At 37.0% G+C, this 15,552-nt stretch overlaps 1 protein-coding gene and 1 long non-coding RNA gene across 3 annotated transcripts; both read right to left on the bottom strand.

Annotated features, from left to right (window-relative positions):
• Positions 1-334: 334 nt before the first annotated feature.
• LOC148820080 (uncharacterized) lies at positions 335-2,678 on the bottom strand. Its single transcript, XR_016094207.1, has 3 exons — positions 2,601-2,678; positions 1,753-1,836; positions 335-650 (listed from the first exon to the last, which is right to left on the bottom strand). It is a non-coding gene; the product is annotated as an uncharacterized LOC148820080 (long non-coding RNA).
• Positions 2,679-3,816: 1,138 nt separating this feature from the next.
• Positions 3,817-14,279, bottom strand: sec23b (SEC23 homolog B, coat complex II component). Of its 2 annotated transcripts, none has more exons than XM_088933878.1 (20): positions 14,083-14,279; positions 11,831-12,056; positions 10,486-10,543; positions 10,289-10,375; positions 9,757-9,993; positions 9,571-9,653; positions 9,140-9,284; positions 8,695-8,853; positions 8,339-8,454; positions 7,876-7,999; positions 7,656-7,736; positions 7,399-7,488; positions 7,115-7,221; positions 6,444-6,597; positions 6,228-6,305; positions 5,826-5,987; positions 5,558-5,644; positions 5,219-5,374; positions 4,942-5,007; positions 3,817-4,695 (listed from the first exon to the last, which is right to left on the bottom strand). In XM_088933878.1, exons 2-20 carry the CDS (start codon positions 12,049-12,051, stop codon positions 4,606-4,608), a joined length of 2,301 nt encoding a protein of 766 aa, XP_088790004.1. In that variant the 5' UTR covers positions 12,052-12,056; positions 14,083-14,279; the 3' UTR covers positions 3,817-4,605. The 2 variants fall into 2 exon arrangements, with proteins under 2 accessions (XP_088790004.1, XP_088790005.1); XM_088933879.1 differs by lacking the exon at positions 14,083-14,279 and adding an exon at positions 12,786-12,865.
• Between the last annotated feature and the right edge of the window lie 1,273 nt (positions 14,280-15,552).

Below are 15,552 nucleotides of genomic sequence, written 5' to 3'. Positions count from 1 at the left end.
TGTAAGTCATCATGAAAGAATGCAGGTGATTTTTAAAGCCGATACACAAATGTTGTGCAATGATGGTTAAAATCCTATAATTGCCACCTTTCTAAGTATATTTGCAAAAACAAATCCTCCTGCTTATCAAATACAATTGCTGTCAAATACACAACTTCCTTCTCAGGTTTGTGAGAAGGCTAAAAACAATTTTATTAATTTATAAGTCGATTTTCTCTCTCCACAAAAGATATATTCCTTATTAAAGTATTTTTAGGATCACATAATTATCTGTTTAAAGTGACTATCTGTTTTTCTGCAAGATTACTTTAAATGACGAATACTTAACACAATATAGACAAAAGCCAACAAATCTTTACTTTTAACATCAGTTTTCTTTAGAAAATTGGCAAAATGTACAGAGAAATATTTTTAAAGTTAATTCTTTAAATGTCCATGTCTCTTGAGAACAACAGTCTCTTGAATGGGAGATGCGCATCACCACTTTCCAGATGTGCGTGCTCCTTCCTCATCTCCCGTGTTATTGCTGAAGGACTTCAGATAGTTGGAAATCCTGACTGAATAGGGTGTGAAGTTTTCCTTATAAATAATCGTAGATGTGAAGCGTGAGTTGTTCATTTCCATCTCATCCTGGTTTGTTTCAGGAACATCTAAACAAATAAATTATATATTAAAGCAGTGGTTATAAACACATTCTAGTTCTCAGTGCAGCAATACATGCAAGTATAAAAATTGCAACACATAACAGTGCTCAACAATTACAATACAATACAAATACAGCCTCAATGGCTTGAATGTGTGCAGTTTACTGGACACGGCAGTTGGGAACTGACCTAGTAGCGTGAAGCTGCCTTCAAACCCCAGCAACATTTGCAAAGACACTTATCTGACAAAACCATGGTTATGTACTATTAGCTGTGGGTCTGGAGAATAGATCTGAGGTATTTTTGGAGAGGCACAAATCTTTGTTTTGTTAGGAATTCGACTTTTTCCCCGTCTAGCCGTGACCAGCACTGTGTAAATTTGCAAAGAGGAAGTGATATAAAAATACCAAAAAGATTGCAAGACGGCAAAAAATGAATGAATAATGCCAATTTCCTATTATCTGTGGGTCTCTATCACATTCCACCTAGTTTTGAGGATGTACAAATTATTGCTGTGCTATAAAAGGGACTTACCTTGTCCAGGATTTTTTTTTTCTGAGGCAGGTTTAAGGGGACTTATTTTTGAAAGGTGTTGCCAAGCTAGCGTTGCTAAATCATTTAGTAAATGTAACGAGCATCACGCTACTAATAGGCCTTTTAGGAGATTTGCACACCCATCAGTTCCTGCGACTCCAGCACAGTTCTTTGGTAGATACAGTGCTAAGTGGTACAGTTATACTCACATTTTGAAGGCACGTCACACTTAACATTAGAAGAAAGAAAAACTTGCATATTTGTCCGCTCATGAATGTTCCCAGCATACTTACTGATGGTATAGAAAACCTATTTTATGCATAGAAACGACGTGTTGCGTGAGGTCCAGCATAACTATTTAAAACAGAGCTTCAGCAGCTCCGTTAGCTCGCTTCATTTGCACACTTCGTCTGACCAGCGCTTTTCTCCAGTTACTGGAGACCAGCAGTTCGCCGCTTTTAACAGTTTCGTCACCACCAGATGCCAAACGGATAAAATATATTAATTTTACACTACACCACATCATAACGTAACGAATTCAGCAACTTCTGAAATCAAGAAACACAAGACGTACCACTGACGCTTTCCTGTTCGTCCTTCTTGTCCCACTTAGCCCGCAGCTGGTAATAGCCGAGCGTTCCGAACATGGTCCAAGTGCCTAACGCATACAAAAATGACATTCGGGTATTCCACTTGGCAATATCTTTGAGATTCATTTTAGTTTTGTCAGTGTGCTCAGATTGCTCAATGGCCGCCCTTTGCATATGTAGTACAAGGGCAAAAGGCTTAGCTTCACGCTACCTTGGTAGCTGAAGGACTTTTTATTTTGATTGAATTTCGGTTCTTTACACACACTACCGGATTATTCAGGTCGCTTCATGTCGCTAGTTTAAATGCAAGCTTGCCTGGTGTTTAATAAAAATATATATATATATTTAAAAAAAGCTTGCTTCAAGGACGCCGCCATATTGACAACAAAATCCCTTCTGATTGGACACGTCTTTATGGTCCTTTGTGGTGACGTCACGCAAATTTACGTAAATCTAGCAGAATTATTTATTTGTCTAGTTGAAATGAAATTTTTGGTGCATTTGTTAGGTGTAGGTTTGTGAAGCTGTTTTGGACGGACTTGCAGAGTTTTGTTAGCAGGCAGTTAAAGGTGCTTTTTAGATTTAAGGATTTTTATATTTATTGTACTGTTTAATAGAAAATTTGGAAAATTAGCATTTATAGTAAATTAGTAATTCTGGGTAAATTTCACATTCATAAATAAAAATCGTCTAATAATACTCCCCTTTTTAGTACTTTTGAGGTGGAGTTGAAACACTTTAAATGCTATTAAAAAACTGAAAAATGCTAAAGCAAGGAAAACATTTGATATATATATAAAATACAATTTGATCACATACTTTACTTCATTACCTCTGGCAGTTAATTGTTTTTTTTCTGTTTGTGTTTTTTTCTCTTGTACCCGTTTCTGATCCTCTGGTTGTATTTGTAAATTCTTTATACGTTTAATAAAAAATGTAAAAACTTTTTACGTACATCTGTGAGAAACCTGGTTTGGATTCTTCAGTTTAGCTGTCCAAGTGCATTTTTTTAGTTATTTTTTTCCACTTTTATTAAACATAATAAAATTTAGACGACATAGTTGTCGTGTTGTATATCAAATAATACAACTAAAGGAGAAAAGCTATCCAAAAGTACAAGTGATGAAAAAAATCAGTGAATCAAAACAATACGCCGCCAGACGGAATTACAAATCAGAATACCATAAATTAACATTTTACATACATCGTTTGTTTCATGAATATATCTACCCATTATTACTGACAGATTAAGTGTTCTTTTTCCATATTACAAATTGCAAAGTATAACGTATTAAACTCCTTAGATCTAACATGTGCTTTTAAATGCTTAACGATAAATTTTTGAATGTCTTTCCAAAATGTAAAAAAAATATGTGCAAATTTATTTTCTAGTCTTACACAAAATCGTCATGTTCATGTTTCATTCTAGAATGTTCTAGTTTAACACGATAAAACGATTCTAAAAGTTGTTCCTTTAAGCTTGGTCTTGTTTGTAAGGCAGTATATGTCAGTTAATGCAGACTAATTTCAATTCATATTTTCAAATATTGTTTTCCAGAAGGATATACGTGGAGAAATTAAGCAAACTCAAGCAAGCAAATTCTACAAGCAAAAAGAACGATTATGTTGCTCTGAATCTGCTAAAACTGATGAAAGATCCACAAATGTAAGTATTAACGGTCTATAAAATACTTATAAAATATAAAATGCAACGTTCTATAAGAAAATAAAACTGCCGTATCACCTTTTTTTTTTAGGTCACGTTTATATTCCGTCTTGTGCAGCATGAACAGATAACCGTTTGTTGCTGACCATATTTCCCTTTGTTTTGGAAACGATAGCTCAGCAATCCGTTCGCAGACCATGATCCAGTTAACTTTCATTCCAAGATTATGAAGGAAGATTAGCAAAAGACTGTTCAATGTTGAAAAAATGTCGATTGTGCATATTTAAAAAAACCCGGAGCCAGCGAAACCAACGCGGAAGAACGTGTCACATCTCAGTCTTTGACGGGAAAACTTTACCAGTCTTATATAAAGAGAAAACAATTACTTCACAAATTTCTTGTTTTATTGTGCATGGGAAATGCCATTAGTAGATTCTAATGTATCATTATTTGTTTACTATATTTGCAAAAGCTTTTTGCCCAAACAATGCAATGACACTCCTTTCAGTTTTTATTTGCATTTTATCTGTTCTAATGTGGAAGCAAAGAACTAAAAAGTCCAGAGAAAGATGTTTTTTACAATATAGACAATTGAAATATTCACAAACCCACAAGTGGAATACAATTAATGCAAGATCTTCACATTGTGCAAAGCAGAAATTAACACTTACTTTCCTAAACCTTACATTATGTTGCATGTCTCTTGTCATCGAGCAATGAGCAAGTCATCTACTTTTCAAAACCAGAGGGAAAACGTTCTATAATGATAATGGTTTCAAAACGGTGGTCTCAAGAGGATCCCTGCTTCTTAGAGCTTCGTTATTATTAAAACACATTTTTTAAGAACTTGCTATTCTTAAAAGCATTTGATATAATACCTTAATTTGCAGAAATATACAGAAAGGTTTCTGTAACAATTAGTATAGTACAGTTAAGCTTACTATATCTAAAGCAATTAACCTTCACTAATTTCCTTCAGGTGAAAAAGAAAGGAATTATAAAAAGGTGTGAAGAATGCAAAAAGATAGTTGACCTATTTCACATTTCTAGAACTGTCGTTTTTTTCATGCCATAAGTTATTTGTTACAAAAATAAAACAATTTCAGTGTCTTCATTTGAAATGTCAGTAGGTCCCCACAAAAAAGCCCTTCAGCATATCACATTATGGCAATCACGACGCACTAGAAACAGCCAGTTTCTTCAAATGATCCATGAACACCTGTAAACTGACATCATCTGTTAGGATGGGCGCTCCGGATTCCTACAAAACACAAAAACCAGAATGTGAATTTGGTTCCACTGTAGATACAATTAACACTCGTCACAAAATACATAAGGTTTCCATTTACTGAAATATTTCTCTTAAATCAAATAATGTAGATCAATTAAACAAAACAATACTACATTTCCAAAACTCATTTATATTTTAGCATATCCCCCTTTTCTGCTGTGCATTTCTGAGGAATGTGACCATTCACCGTTTTGAAATGAACTATGAACTACTCACCTGTCCCCACGCATAAAGGTTGTTATGAGTCTGCGATGGGTTCACTTTTGACAGGAGGAATCGAGCCTACATACAGAGCCAAAAAAGCATGATTAGGTATACATATAATTAAACTAATGAAAATTATTTAAAAAACACAATTTCTACTATAATATTAAGAAACAAACTAAAATCTTAATGATAAACATGCACATCTACTCAGGAGTGTGCAGTCATTTTGGAGTTTTATTTGAATCTCTGATGTCATGCCTCACATTCAGTAGGCAAAAATGCATACCTGGCTGCCACCATGCTCTGTGTCAACGTAACGAGGCATTGGGAACCGGCTTTGCAGGATTTCTTGGGCATCATCTAAAGGAGCCTGAAGCAGCTGCTTAAAGTTTTCATATTCTGGCATCTCTTGGTAGCCAGCTTTGCGCCACTGTGCGATGGTCTGTCAACGTGAATAAGACCAAAAAACTTAGAATTCTTGTTGAGAAAACATTTGAGGTTTCTTTAGAGACCTTTTTACAGACAAACTATCAATTAAAAACTATCAAGCTATCAAATACGCATGCGTATTTAGCTACCACCCCCATTCAATATGTGAAAAACCATTACATTCAAAATTCATTACCTCTCCATGGTAGATCACAATCTGGAAGAATGTGTCCATTAGTAGAATTCTATCTGGTAGAATGCTGCTGCTATCCAGAAGCACTGGCTGAAAGACAAATTTGCAAAAACACATGAGAGATATTTTCATTCATTCCAATTTACATGGCTGTTTGTCTTCAGTTAGTGATATTCTAACAAATACACACATTTTAACAAACCTGTCATTTCAGACAAGAAACAAATACGTACTCCACATACCAGAAATAATTACAGATCCAAAAACTCACCTCAGGAGGTCCATAAAAGGAGTAGGAATACAAAATAGGCTGGATCATGATCAGTGACTGCGTCAGGTCCTGTCTTACAAAATGGTGCCGGTAGTAAGATGATTCATCTGGGCTGTTATTAAACACCTGAAGGAATGGTGATCTCCGCAAATGGAACATGAACTAGAAACAAAATGGAAATGGTTAGAAGTTGTTGGAAACATTAATAGTTTGAGCATTTCTACATGGAATTCTACAAAGGTACATAAACACAGAAAATCTCTTAATGACAATTACAATACTACTGGAACTGTAAAATACAGACATTTTATAAGGTATGGTTCACACAATGTTGAAATTAAAATGTTCCAACATAAACTAACCTCAAAATATAGCATTAATATTGAACAGTCATATCCTTACCTGTGGGTAGAGGGAAAATGACTCGGACAACCGGAAAGAATTAGGGTCATCTTTATTGAACTGTCCAAACTTCTGACACTGCAAGAAAAGGCAATATAGATTTGTGAATAAAATGTGAAAGTACATTTCACTGTCTATTTGCTAATGTAGAAATTTTATAATAGACAACCAGAAATAGTTCAATTTAGATTGAAATGTAAACAGACTAATACTTACTAGCCTTATTAACTGCCTGTCAAGCCATCTGAGGACATCAGGTCCCTCTTCAGATTCAGCTCTGAATACACCTAGTCGTGCCATCAACACAGCTGATGCCTCCTGGTCAAATGATGCCTCTATGTGCTGAAGCTGGGATTGTGCATCTGCCCAGCTAGATAAAGGAAACCAGCCAAATTAGGATATATGAGTATTTAAATTGGTAAGGACACTTTTGGCAGATATAAGGTTTTTCATACTAAATTAACGGAGGTTTTAAAGATTTTTGATTACAAATGCTCCTTGAGTTAAAATGTAAGAAGCACTAAAATTTTCTGATCAATAAGAACATTGTCTCAGGCCTAGTGTAGGCTTAACATAGCTCAGGAAATGAACAGTAATTTTCAGCTTCAGTGGGAGGCTTATAAGGTTTATTGCCTGTCATTTCAAACCATTAACCTTTCCCCAAAGATTAAAAGGCATTTTAATCACATCTCAATGTCACATCCCAATGGCTTTGCAAAAGGCAATTAAAAACTGCAATTTATGCAACCATCCCTTAAATTATATGGGACAAACTTGATAATTTTAATTATAACAAACCTTTAGAAAGTCTGCGTTAAAGAGTTTTCTTTGGAAGCTTTCAACAGGTCTTTAAAATGGTAAATGTTTACTATTTCACATAAACTTACTTTCTAGCAACTGTAGTAACTCTGATTCGTCGCTGTGTGCTGGAATGCTGGTACTGTGTGACAAACTGAATAGCTCCTCTTCCTCCTTGAGGTATTGGTGCATTATGCTATAAAATGACACACAAAACCATTAGTCAGACAACTGCAACCCAATCTCACATACATCTGAGAGGTCTTCATTTCTTTGTATTCTATAAGCAAATTTTCCTCTCCTGTGACACGGGAACATTAAACCTCAGCATCAAAAGCATTATAACATTATAGATGGAAATCAGAATCAATACCTGATTTACAACTTCAAAATACATTGCAAGTGTTGTGGATGGGTTAAGACTGCACACCTTCCACTGGCTTGTACCAGCCACTCCCATTTCCTGACAAAAGTGAACAAGAGAGCATTTTAGGAGACCGAGCTTTAACATTGATGAAAACAGAAGTTGAGTACAGCAACTTATTTAAAAAAAAATCAGCAGCAGTTTTAGTTTTTAAGTTTTAAGAAATTCATGTTTCTTAAAACAGATACAAAATACAAAAGACTTACATTTTCTGACACACATGGTCCTTTTACATTAAGGGAAACGCAGGGGCCAATGGCTCCAGAAACCTTGACTTCCCTTGTCGTCTGAAAAAGTGAAAAAAATAATTCAGTGAACCTTCACGACTGTGCATACCCCTTCCCGCTTTTTTATTGGTTGGAATTTTATGAAAAATAAAAGGTAAACCGAAAGTCTGAAGCAATTGAGCAATTAAAAATAAGTTACCTTAACTTCCAAAGTGCCCCCAAAAGCCATCCGGAATTCACCATTGTAATCTTTACTGAAGACTCTTTGGAAGGTCTGCTTGAAAAGAGAAGTGTTGAAAGAGTCCCCCATCACAATGTATCCCCTAAAACAAGAAAAAAAAACAGCTACTTTAATTTTGCACATGATCTTAACGATTTTAACATTTTTTACATTTAGTTAACCTCACTCTACAGGAAAACGTAGATAAAGAACTACAGAATTAATATTTCTCTTATGGGTACATGAACTAGAGCAGGTCTTTGAAAAGTGACAAAAGATTAAAATGTAAAATACAAAGGCTACACTAGTTTTTAACATGACTGTGTAAATACGCAACGTTTTGGCAACGTTAAATTAGTTGGTTCCTTTTCTAGTAATTGCAGTTTCTTGCAATTTGTATACATAACTATGTATAAATGCACAACAGGAGGCAACACAGTACCCTGTAAGGTTTGAACAGCACTTCATCTCCAGAAGACCTGTCTGGTCCAAAGCACAGGCATAGATATCGATACAGTGACCATTAACTGCAGCACGGTTGGCCAAAGCTTCATAATACTGCAGAGAAAAATAAAACACAAAATAATTAACCATAACCAGCCCAGTAACAGATACATTTTCAGTGTGTGTTAATACATCCACATCCTTAAATATAAAATGACATTCAAATTCACCTGCCACTTGTATTGCACTAGCCTCCTAAGAATGTGATCACAGACTGCTGCAAAATCAAGCCTTTATAAAACTATTAAGCACTTGTGGTTGGACAGTTTCCCTCTTTTCAATTTAGGGTCATACCTTTGTGGCCTTTTTCAGGTAGCGTGCATTGTCCTTCTCTATGTCATGCCAGGAGCGAATTGGGGTCTTCAGCTCATCTCCAACAACCATTCCCGGACCTTGAGTTGGAGGGCCACCAGTGAAGAGCATTATACGTGCCCCAGTGTTTGGAAATGTACCCTGAAACAATGAAGAGCTCTTAGTAAAGTTTCAGCAGACATTTAAGACATTTCATTTCAGACGAATGCAATAATGATTTTCACTGAACACAAGAAAATAGCTAAGTGCGTCACAACACAGATTAAAACATCCATGAACTACTTAGAATTTGCAGACAACAATGACAAATCTTAATTATCTCCTTTTGTAACTTTCAATGCCTTAAGGTTTGCCTAAATAAGTGGTTGGAATGACACCATACACCTGAGAGTAAACTAGGAGCACATGAATAAAGTAAAAAGCCTACCTCCAACAGGCCCACAGCAATGGACAAGGCACTTCCAGTAGATCGGAGGGGTCGTTTTCCCTGTGGTACAGGCCAGGGGTCCCTCTGCAGCTCCCCAAGCAGGTCAGTGAGATTCATATCAATCTTATGCACAGGCTGCAAAAACCTAGAGCAACATTTAAGATGCACATCAATACCTTTTTAAAGAAAGATCTTAAAACTGTAGAAATAATGGAATATTTAGCAGATTTCTGACAGTGTTATAGGAAAACAATATTCTAGATGCCACCTTTAACAAAAGGCTTTTTTCTTCACACTGAATGAAATGAAGACTAAAAAGCTGTCAAGGTTTTAACATAATCCAAATATACATATTTGCCAAATATTCAACTTATGCAAATTCACTGAGATGGTTCTTGGACTACAATAACATTTGAAAGCTTTCACAATACCTGCTGGAGACGGACACATCCTGAGGTTGAACAGGCCTTCCCTGTTGCACTGGTGCTACAGGCTTCATAAGGCCCAACATTTCCTGCAAAATACATGTATTTCTTTAACACCCTTTGAAAGTGCAAAACAATTTTTGGCATATACCTATGCATGTGACATTTTACCTACAATGTCTAACTACTGACCTGGATTTGTTTAGCAGACAGATCCTTGGTTCCTCTGAATACATAGCTCTTGGAGATGCCCTCACAGCTAAGCTCATGCACCTGCACCATTCTGCCAAAGGTAATCAGCCCTACTAAGGCATCAGGAGGCAGGAGACTCAGAGACATCTGTAAAGACTCCTTCAAGGCCTGAAGGTCTTCCTCTTCCAAGCAAGTGTCCACAACATATAGAAAGATCAAAGGAGCCTGTGGACCACGCTGTAAGATCAAACAATCATTAGTCTCAGCACACACCATTGTCTGCAGAACTACAAAAATATAAAAACTAACAAGCACAGATTGTCTGCGTAATATTTTTAATATAACTTAAATGTAAGCCACTTTGCTCATGTATAGCATTAAGACCATGATTTCACACATTTATTTGAAAGTTGGTTACTTTACATGGAAAATACAAGTCATCTAACTATTATACTTATTTTAAATCACAACCATAACAGAATTCGTAAGACCTGTCAAGTTTCTACAGGTATGAAATGGTGCAAACATTTACCTGTACAATGTATTCAATAGTAGAGAACTGTGGCATTAACTCAGCTGGTTGGTTGACCTCTGATATACCTGCATATGCTGGGGGGAACTGTAGAAGAAAAACAAGTGTAAACACTAAGTACGTTTTTACTGATTTCACACTAAACTAAATCGATACCACACCAGAAGACCTTTGTATTTGATTAGCTAAATACTCACTGGATTTCTCTGAAAACAAAAGTTGCACGCCCACAGTTTGGCCCTGAAGTCAACCTGACTGCAAAGAGGAGAAAAAAAATGTCACCGTCACTTTGCAAAAAAAAAGGGTAAGCAGCTGTATATTTATGACATACCTCTTCACATTGCTTGAATACTTTTACCCTGCACTGCGGAACAGGTGTAACAAAAAAAAGTATGACGCTCAAACGCCTCTCTTCCTGGAAGGCTGGTTTCTTTGCATTTCTATTCCAACTGATCTTAAAGATCTAAACCAGCTCATTACTGGCCTAACTGAAGGTGTTTGAGTAGGGAGCTGCCTCAGCATGGTAGGCTGCAAAGGAAAAGGTAAAGGTTTACTCCGTGCTGAAAGGTAAAGAAAAGAAACATGATGTTTTGGCTATGGAGTCTTCTTCAGGTGAGAAAGAAGACGTCACTGATGAAATGTGTGTTTCTTTTCTTTACTTTTCAGCATGGAATGAACACCTGTTCCTTGTTGTCGTAACTGGACCAATTTACCAACTTCTCTCAGCTATTCACATGTTGTTGCTTTAAAGAGACTTAGAAAACGAGCCCTGCAGAACTGCAAATGGACACCCCTACATAATAAGAGGCTTTTTTTTCTCTAGTATGCTCCATATTTTCTGAATTCACCCCTACCTTGCCAACTATTATACACAACACCTAAGCCAGGGCAGGTGCTTCCCCGTTTAGAATTTCCTAACTCCATCTGGGCCAGCCTCCATCCATCCAACTTTTCCTAAGCTAGTTCATTACTCCAGTCCTAAACTGAGTGCTCATACCCAACATCAGAAAGGCCACAGACGAGATCAAACCATTCTGTCCATAAAGATCATCTAGTCCTACTAAATATCCAGAATATTTCACACTACCTTATATTGAATTAGTTTGTTTGCATGGAACATTTCATTGCCTACTATCTTAATATTAATCCTTTCACTGACATAAAATTAAAAAATTGTATAAAGTACATTGTTCACTGCATCAGATAAGACCATCAGTAAAGCGAAAAAACAGTTACAATTACACCAATTAAGTGAAAAGGGTATCTTGAATTCTCCGATGTTACATAATTTTAGGCATATAATGGTCTTCAAAATCCAGTTTTATGAGGTTCAAAGTAATCCAAAGGACCTCAGATAAAGGAAATTTGAAAATCAATTCTGAATCGGAAAAGACAAAGCTGAGGATTCTTGTTTAAGCTCTGTCTGTCCTACCTTGTGAAAGTACTGGAAGAAACTCCAGTGAAATGGTTCATAAAGAAAATGTCACAGTGGGTATCAATTACACAGAAATGTCATGGCTGAAATTTTAACAGACAGCATACCAGAGGGGGTTGAGCACAGCTTTGCAGTTGGGTCTGCTGCAGAGCACGGGCTCGTATTGCACAGGAGGGAGATCGGGACGCTCCTTCAGAGGGGTGAAGAGGCAGGAGAGGGGCACCACCATCCTGGTGGCCTCCAGTCGGCTCGAGGGCCACACGTTCCAGCTGAACCGTACCCCATCCCGCTCCTCGTTTTGTTGGATGAACTCCTGATATGTTGCCATGAGATCTGACAGGTTATAAAAAGGGCAAAATCATAAGCCTGAGCCGTTCAAAAACGATGCCAACAAAATAAAAAAAATGCAGAAACCGCTTGTTCTTTATCATCTACCATTACAGTTGTCTTGTGCTTCGCTTTTGCCAGGGGTGCGATACACATTCCCATATTAAACTTTGGGAGTCATCTAACCTGAACTCTCTCAAAGACTTACACTTCCCAGTCATTTTATCCTGAATCTATCCATAATAGGTTGAAAAGTTAATCTCAATATTTTGCTGTGGTAACACATTCAGAGTCACTAGAGCTCTTAATTATTCAACTGGCCTGCATTGCTACTGTAGGCACCTCTTCATCTTAGAAGATTAAGTTACCTATAAAACTTTCATAGTGCAGACACTCCCGGGCAAGAAAATGTACTGGGCATGAAATTAATGTGTGAAAAATAAAAAAAAAGTGCCTTCTTTTAAAAAAAGCAATGGAAATAAGAGACAACAGTTTTACTTTAAAGTAAACACAGATCACAAATAAAAATTCAAAATGGTTTATTCAACTACCACAAATATAAACCAATTTAATAACTTTCCGAATCCAGCCAACTTTAAGCTCGTGACAATTCAAAAATTTTCTAAATTAAAAAGCTCTGTTCTGTATGAAAATATCTATCAAGCGGTAAATACTACTAGAAAATCCAGCTAGGTCTTATGATCAAATGTCAAAAAGAAGACAGTATTTACATACCAATACTGACAACCCACACAACTGCTGAACAGCTTTCTGGTACTACGGTTCCGTTCCTTAACCGTACAGGTCCACAAACAAAATGCTACTTACAAAGCATATTTGTGACTTTAATAGTCCAGAAACTAGCACGTAATGGACAAATCAAGAAACAGCTATGATGTCAAAATAAACCTGTTAGACAGGTTTTCGGATGTAAAACCGTCTTCAATGCGATATTTTTAGACAGGTAGTGCGTCAGAGCTGACACACCTGGATTTTCAGTTTAGAAAGCACACCTTCTGTGCTAAGCAAAATCCAGTAAATACGCTTTTCCGGTGCCTAGGGCATTTCTCAACAGCAACCATATGGTTCAGTAAAGTCTACCATTTCACGAACGTAGAACAAGATGGTCGTTCTATAGTTCCACTTAGTTACCAAGAATTCCTTACAATCAACCGAATCTTTACTCCACGGAATAAGAACGTTCTACTCGGCTAAATTCTGATGCTGTTCTCACGTTTTAATTGGCTTGATACTAGTAAACGAGCTACGTTCTCTTTCTGCCTGTCAGTTTTCACATTTACGCTTGTCAGATCATGTTTATTAAAAATGGATATATACACACACAAGTCTCAGATGAAGGTAAACAAATCCCATCAGTTTTAAGTTTGAATTAACAACGATATCCGTTTTCTTTACGAAAATATAATAGTGGATGTTAACAGCTGCCACCAGTAAACAAAAGGCAACAACCGAGCTGCCCAATACAGACAGATAACAGCCAAAAGATAACCTAATTTAACAGGGGGGGGAAGACCCCCTTTTCCAAACACCACTCCCTGCTAACAGGATGTTTGCGTAGACCTAACTGGGGTCGGCACCAACTACAGATTCCCCTATTTTATGTTGAACTATCAATAATCTGGTTAATTTAAAAACTGGTAATAAAGCTGTTGCCCCAACAGCTACACTGGTTTTTCCAAATACGGGAAATCTCTTACAATTTCAAGAACTGATACTGCGATTCCGATTTCTCCTTCTTCATCACATCTAGTGATTTTTTTTTCCCCCACACACAGTAGTATCTTACATTTAAACCCCGCAAATATAATTTGTACAAAGAGAACAATACTCTACTCACACGTTATAACTTGCTGCTAAACTGTAGTTGGTATACATCGGGCAAGGTTAAAACTCGGTGCTTATTAACCCTCACCCCACTTCCTACCTTCCTATACCGGGATCAATATGTTAGGCTAGGAGCAGGCTTAGCGAGATAATCAGCGGCCTACAAATACTAAGAAACCGAACCTACCTTCAAAAGAAGACAAACGTGAAGAAAAACGACAGAAACTACTGTCAATCACACCTAAAGATCGGAATGAAAGGACAAAAAAAAACTGCAGGAATAACTCTGGGAATGAAAGGAATGTGAAGTGAACACCGGCTACTCGGACGCCCGTGGAATGATGTGTTACTACCGGTCTAGGAAATCCAACTCAGCTCAAACGCTATTGGTTACCGTCCTTCATGATGTCACCGGCAATTGCAATTCGCCACGTCAAGAGAAAGAAACGCTAAATCTGATTAGCTCCCCCTAGCGCTTGTGAACGTCATTATCATCGGCATTATTTCAGTACAAGTGGGTAGCTGCATCTGCATGCGTAGGCTGCAAAGGAACAAGTAAAGGTTTATTCCACGCTGAAGGAATGGAGCTTTCTTCAGTATTTATGTAGTAGGGCGGTGCTGTGGCTCTGTGGCTAAGGATCTGCACCTTTGGCTGGAAGGTTGCCGGTTCATATCCTGCGGCAGGCAGTAGAATCCTACTCTGGTGGGCCCCTGAGCAAGACCCTTAACCCTCTTATAAGTACTGTATTTACCTTACCCCATAAGGTGATGTACTTTGAACATATTGAAAAATCATTTGTCCTATTAAGGACATTGGGTTTTGTTTCACTATAGTCCCACAGTCAGTCTAGCTTGAACTGGAAAAAAAGTCTCCAAATTAGAATATTTAAAGTGGCAAGTCAACCACTTGAATCAAGCACCTTAAACAAGGTGAAGAGGAGAATATGTAGACTCCACAAAGACCCCCAGGTTTGAATTGATTCCAGGACTCTCGAGCTGTGTTGTAGTGATACAGTGTGGTATAATGGAATCCCTAAACATGACACAATCTGAAACATATACGACACCTAGGAATACAATACTCGTAAAAGCACTAGTCCTTAAATTAAAGTACCTGGATGAAAATAACATGCGTTTTCTGTACCATTTATACATTTAAGAGAGATTTATAAAATCACCTAGATGTTTTTTTAATGCAAATTAGTCTCCATCGAAGCCTTTACATTAAAAAAAACTATATATGCTTAGTATCAAAATAAATTATGAATATTTTTTTTATTATTCACACCTTAGCTATGAACCAGTTTAGGCATCAGTTTGATTTCAAGAAAAATAACACCCAGCCATAAAAAGCAAAAATGTTTACTGAAATGTGAATAAAGGTCCAACCACCTGGCTGTAGGACAAGGATGTTAGGAGCCTATGTCAAGTGAAATGACCCAGGGGTGCAAAGCTGGAGAAGGAATGCTAAAGAAAATTAACCTGAGCAAGCGTAGATCTTACTTTTTTGGGGCAATGTGGGAAAGGACAACATGAAAGATTAGAAGTTAGAGTGGTGGAGGTGAAGAACATCCTTGCTGTTATTTTTCCCCTGAGTATTTGTTTAAAATTCCTTTAATTGATCATTCTTAACTGAAACAATTGGGAGTGGTTTGCA

Source organism: Atractosteus spatula, chromosome 15 (genome assembly GCF_055471065.1).
Source record: "Atractosteus spatula isolate fAtrSpa1 chromosome 15, fAtrSpa1.hap1, whole genome shotgun sequence".
In the NCBI taxonomy this organism is placed as follows: Eukaryota; Metazoa; Chordata; class Actinopteri; order Semionotiformes; family Lepisosteidae; genus Atractosteus; species Atractosteus spatula.
Note: the sequence above shows the minus strand (reverse complement) of the source record. Positions and strands in the feature narration are given on the sequence as shown.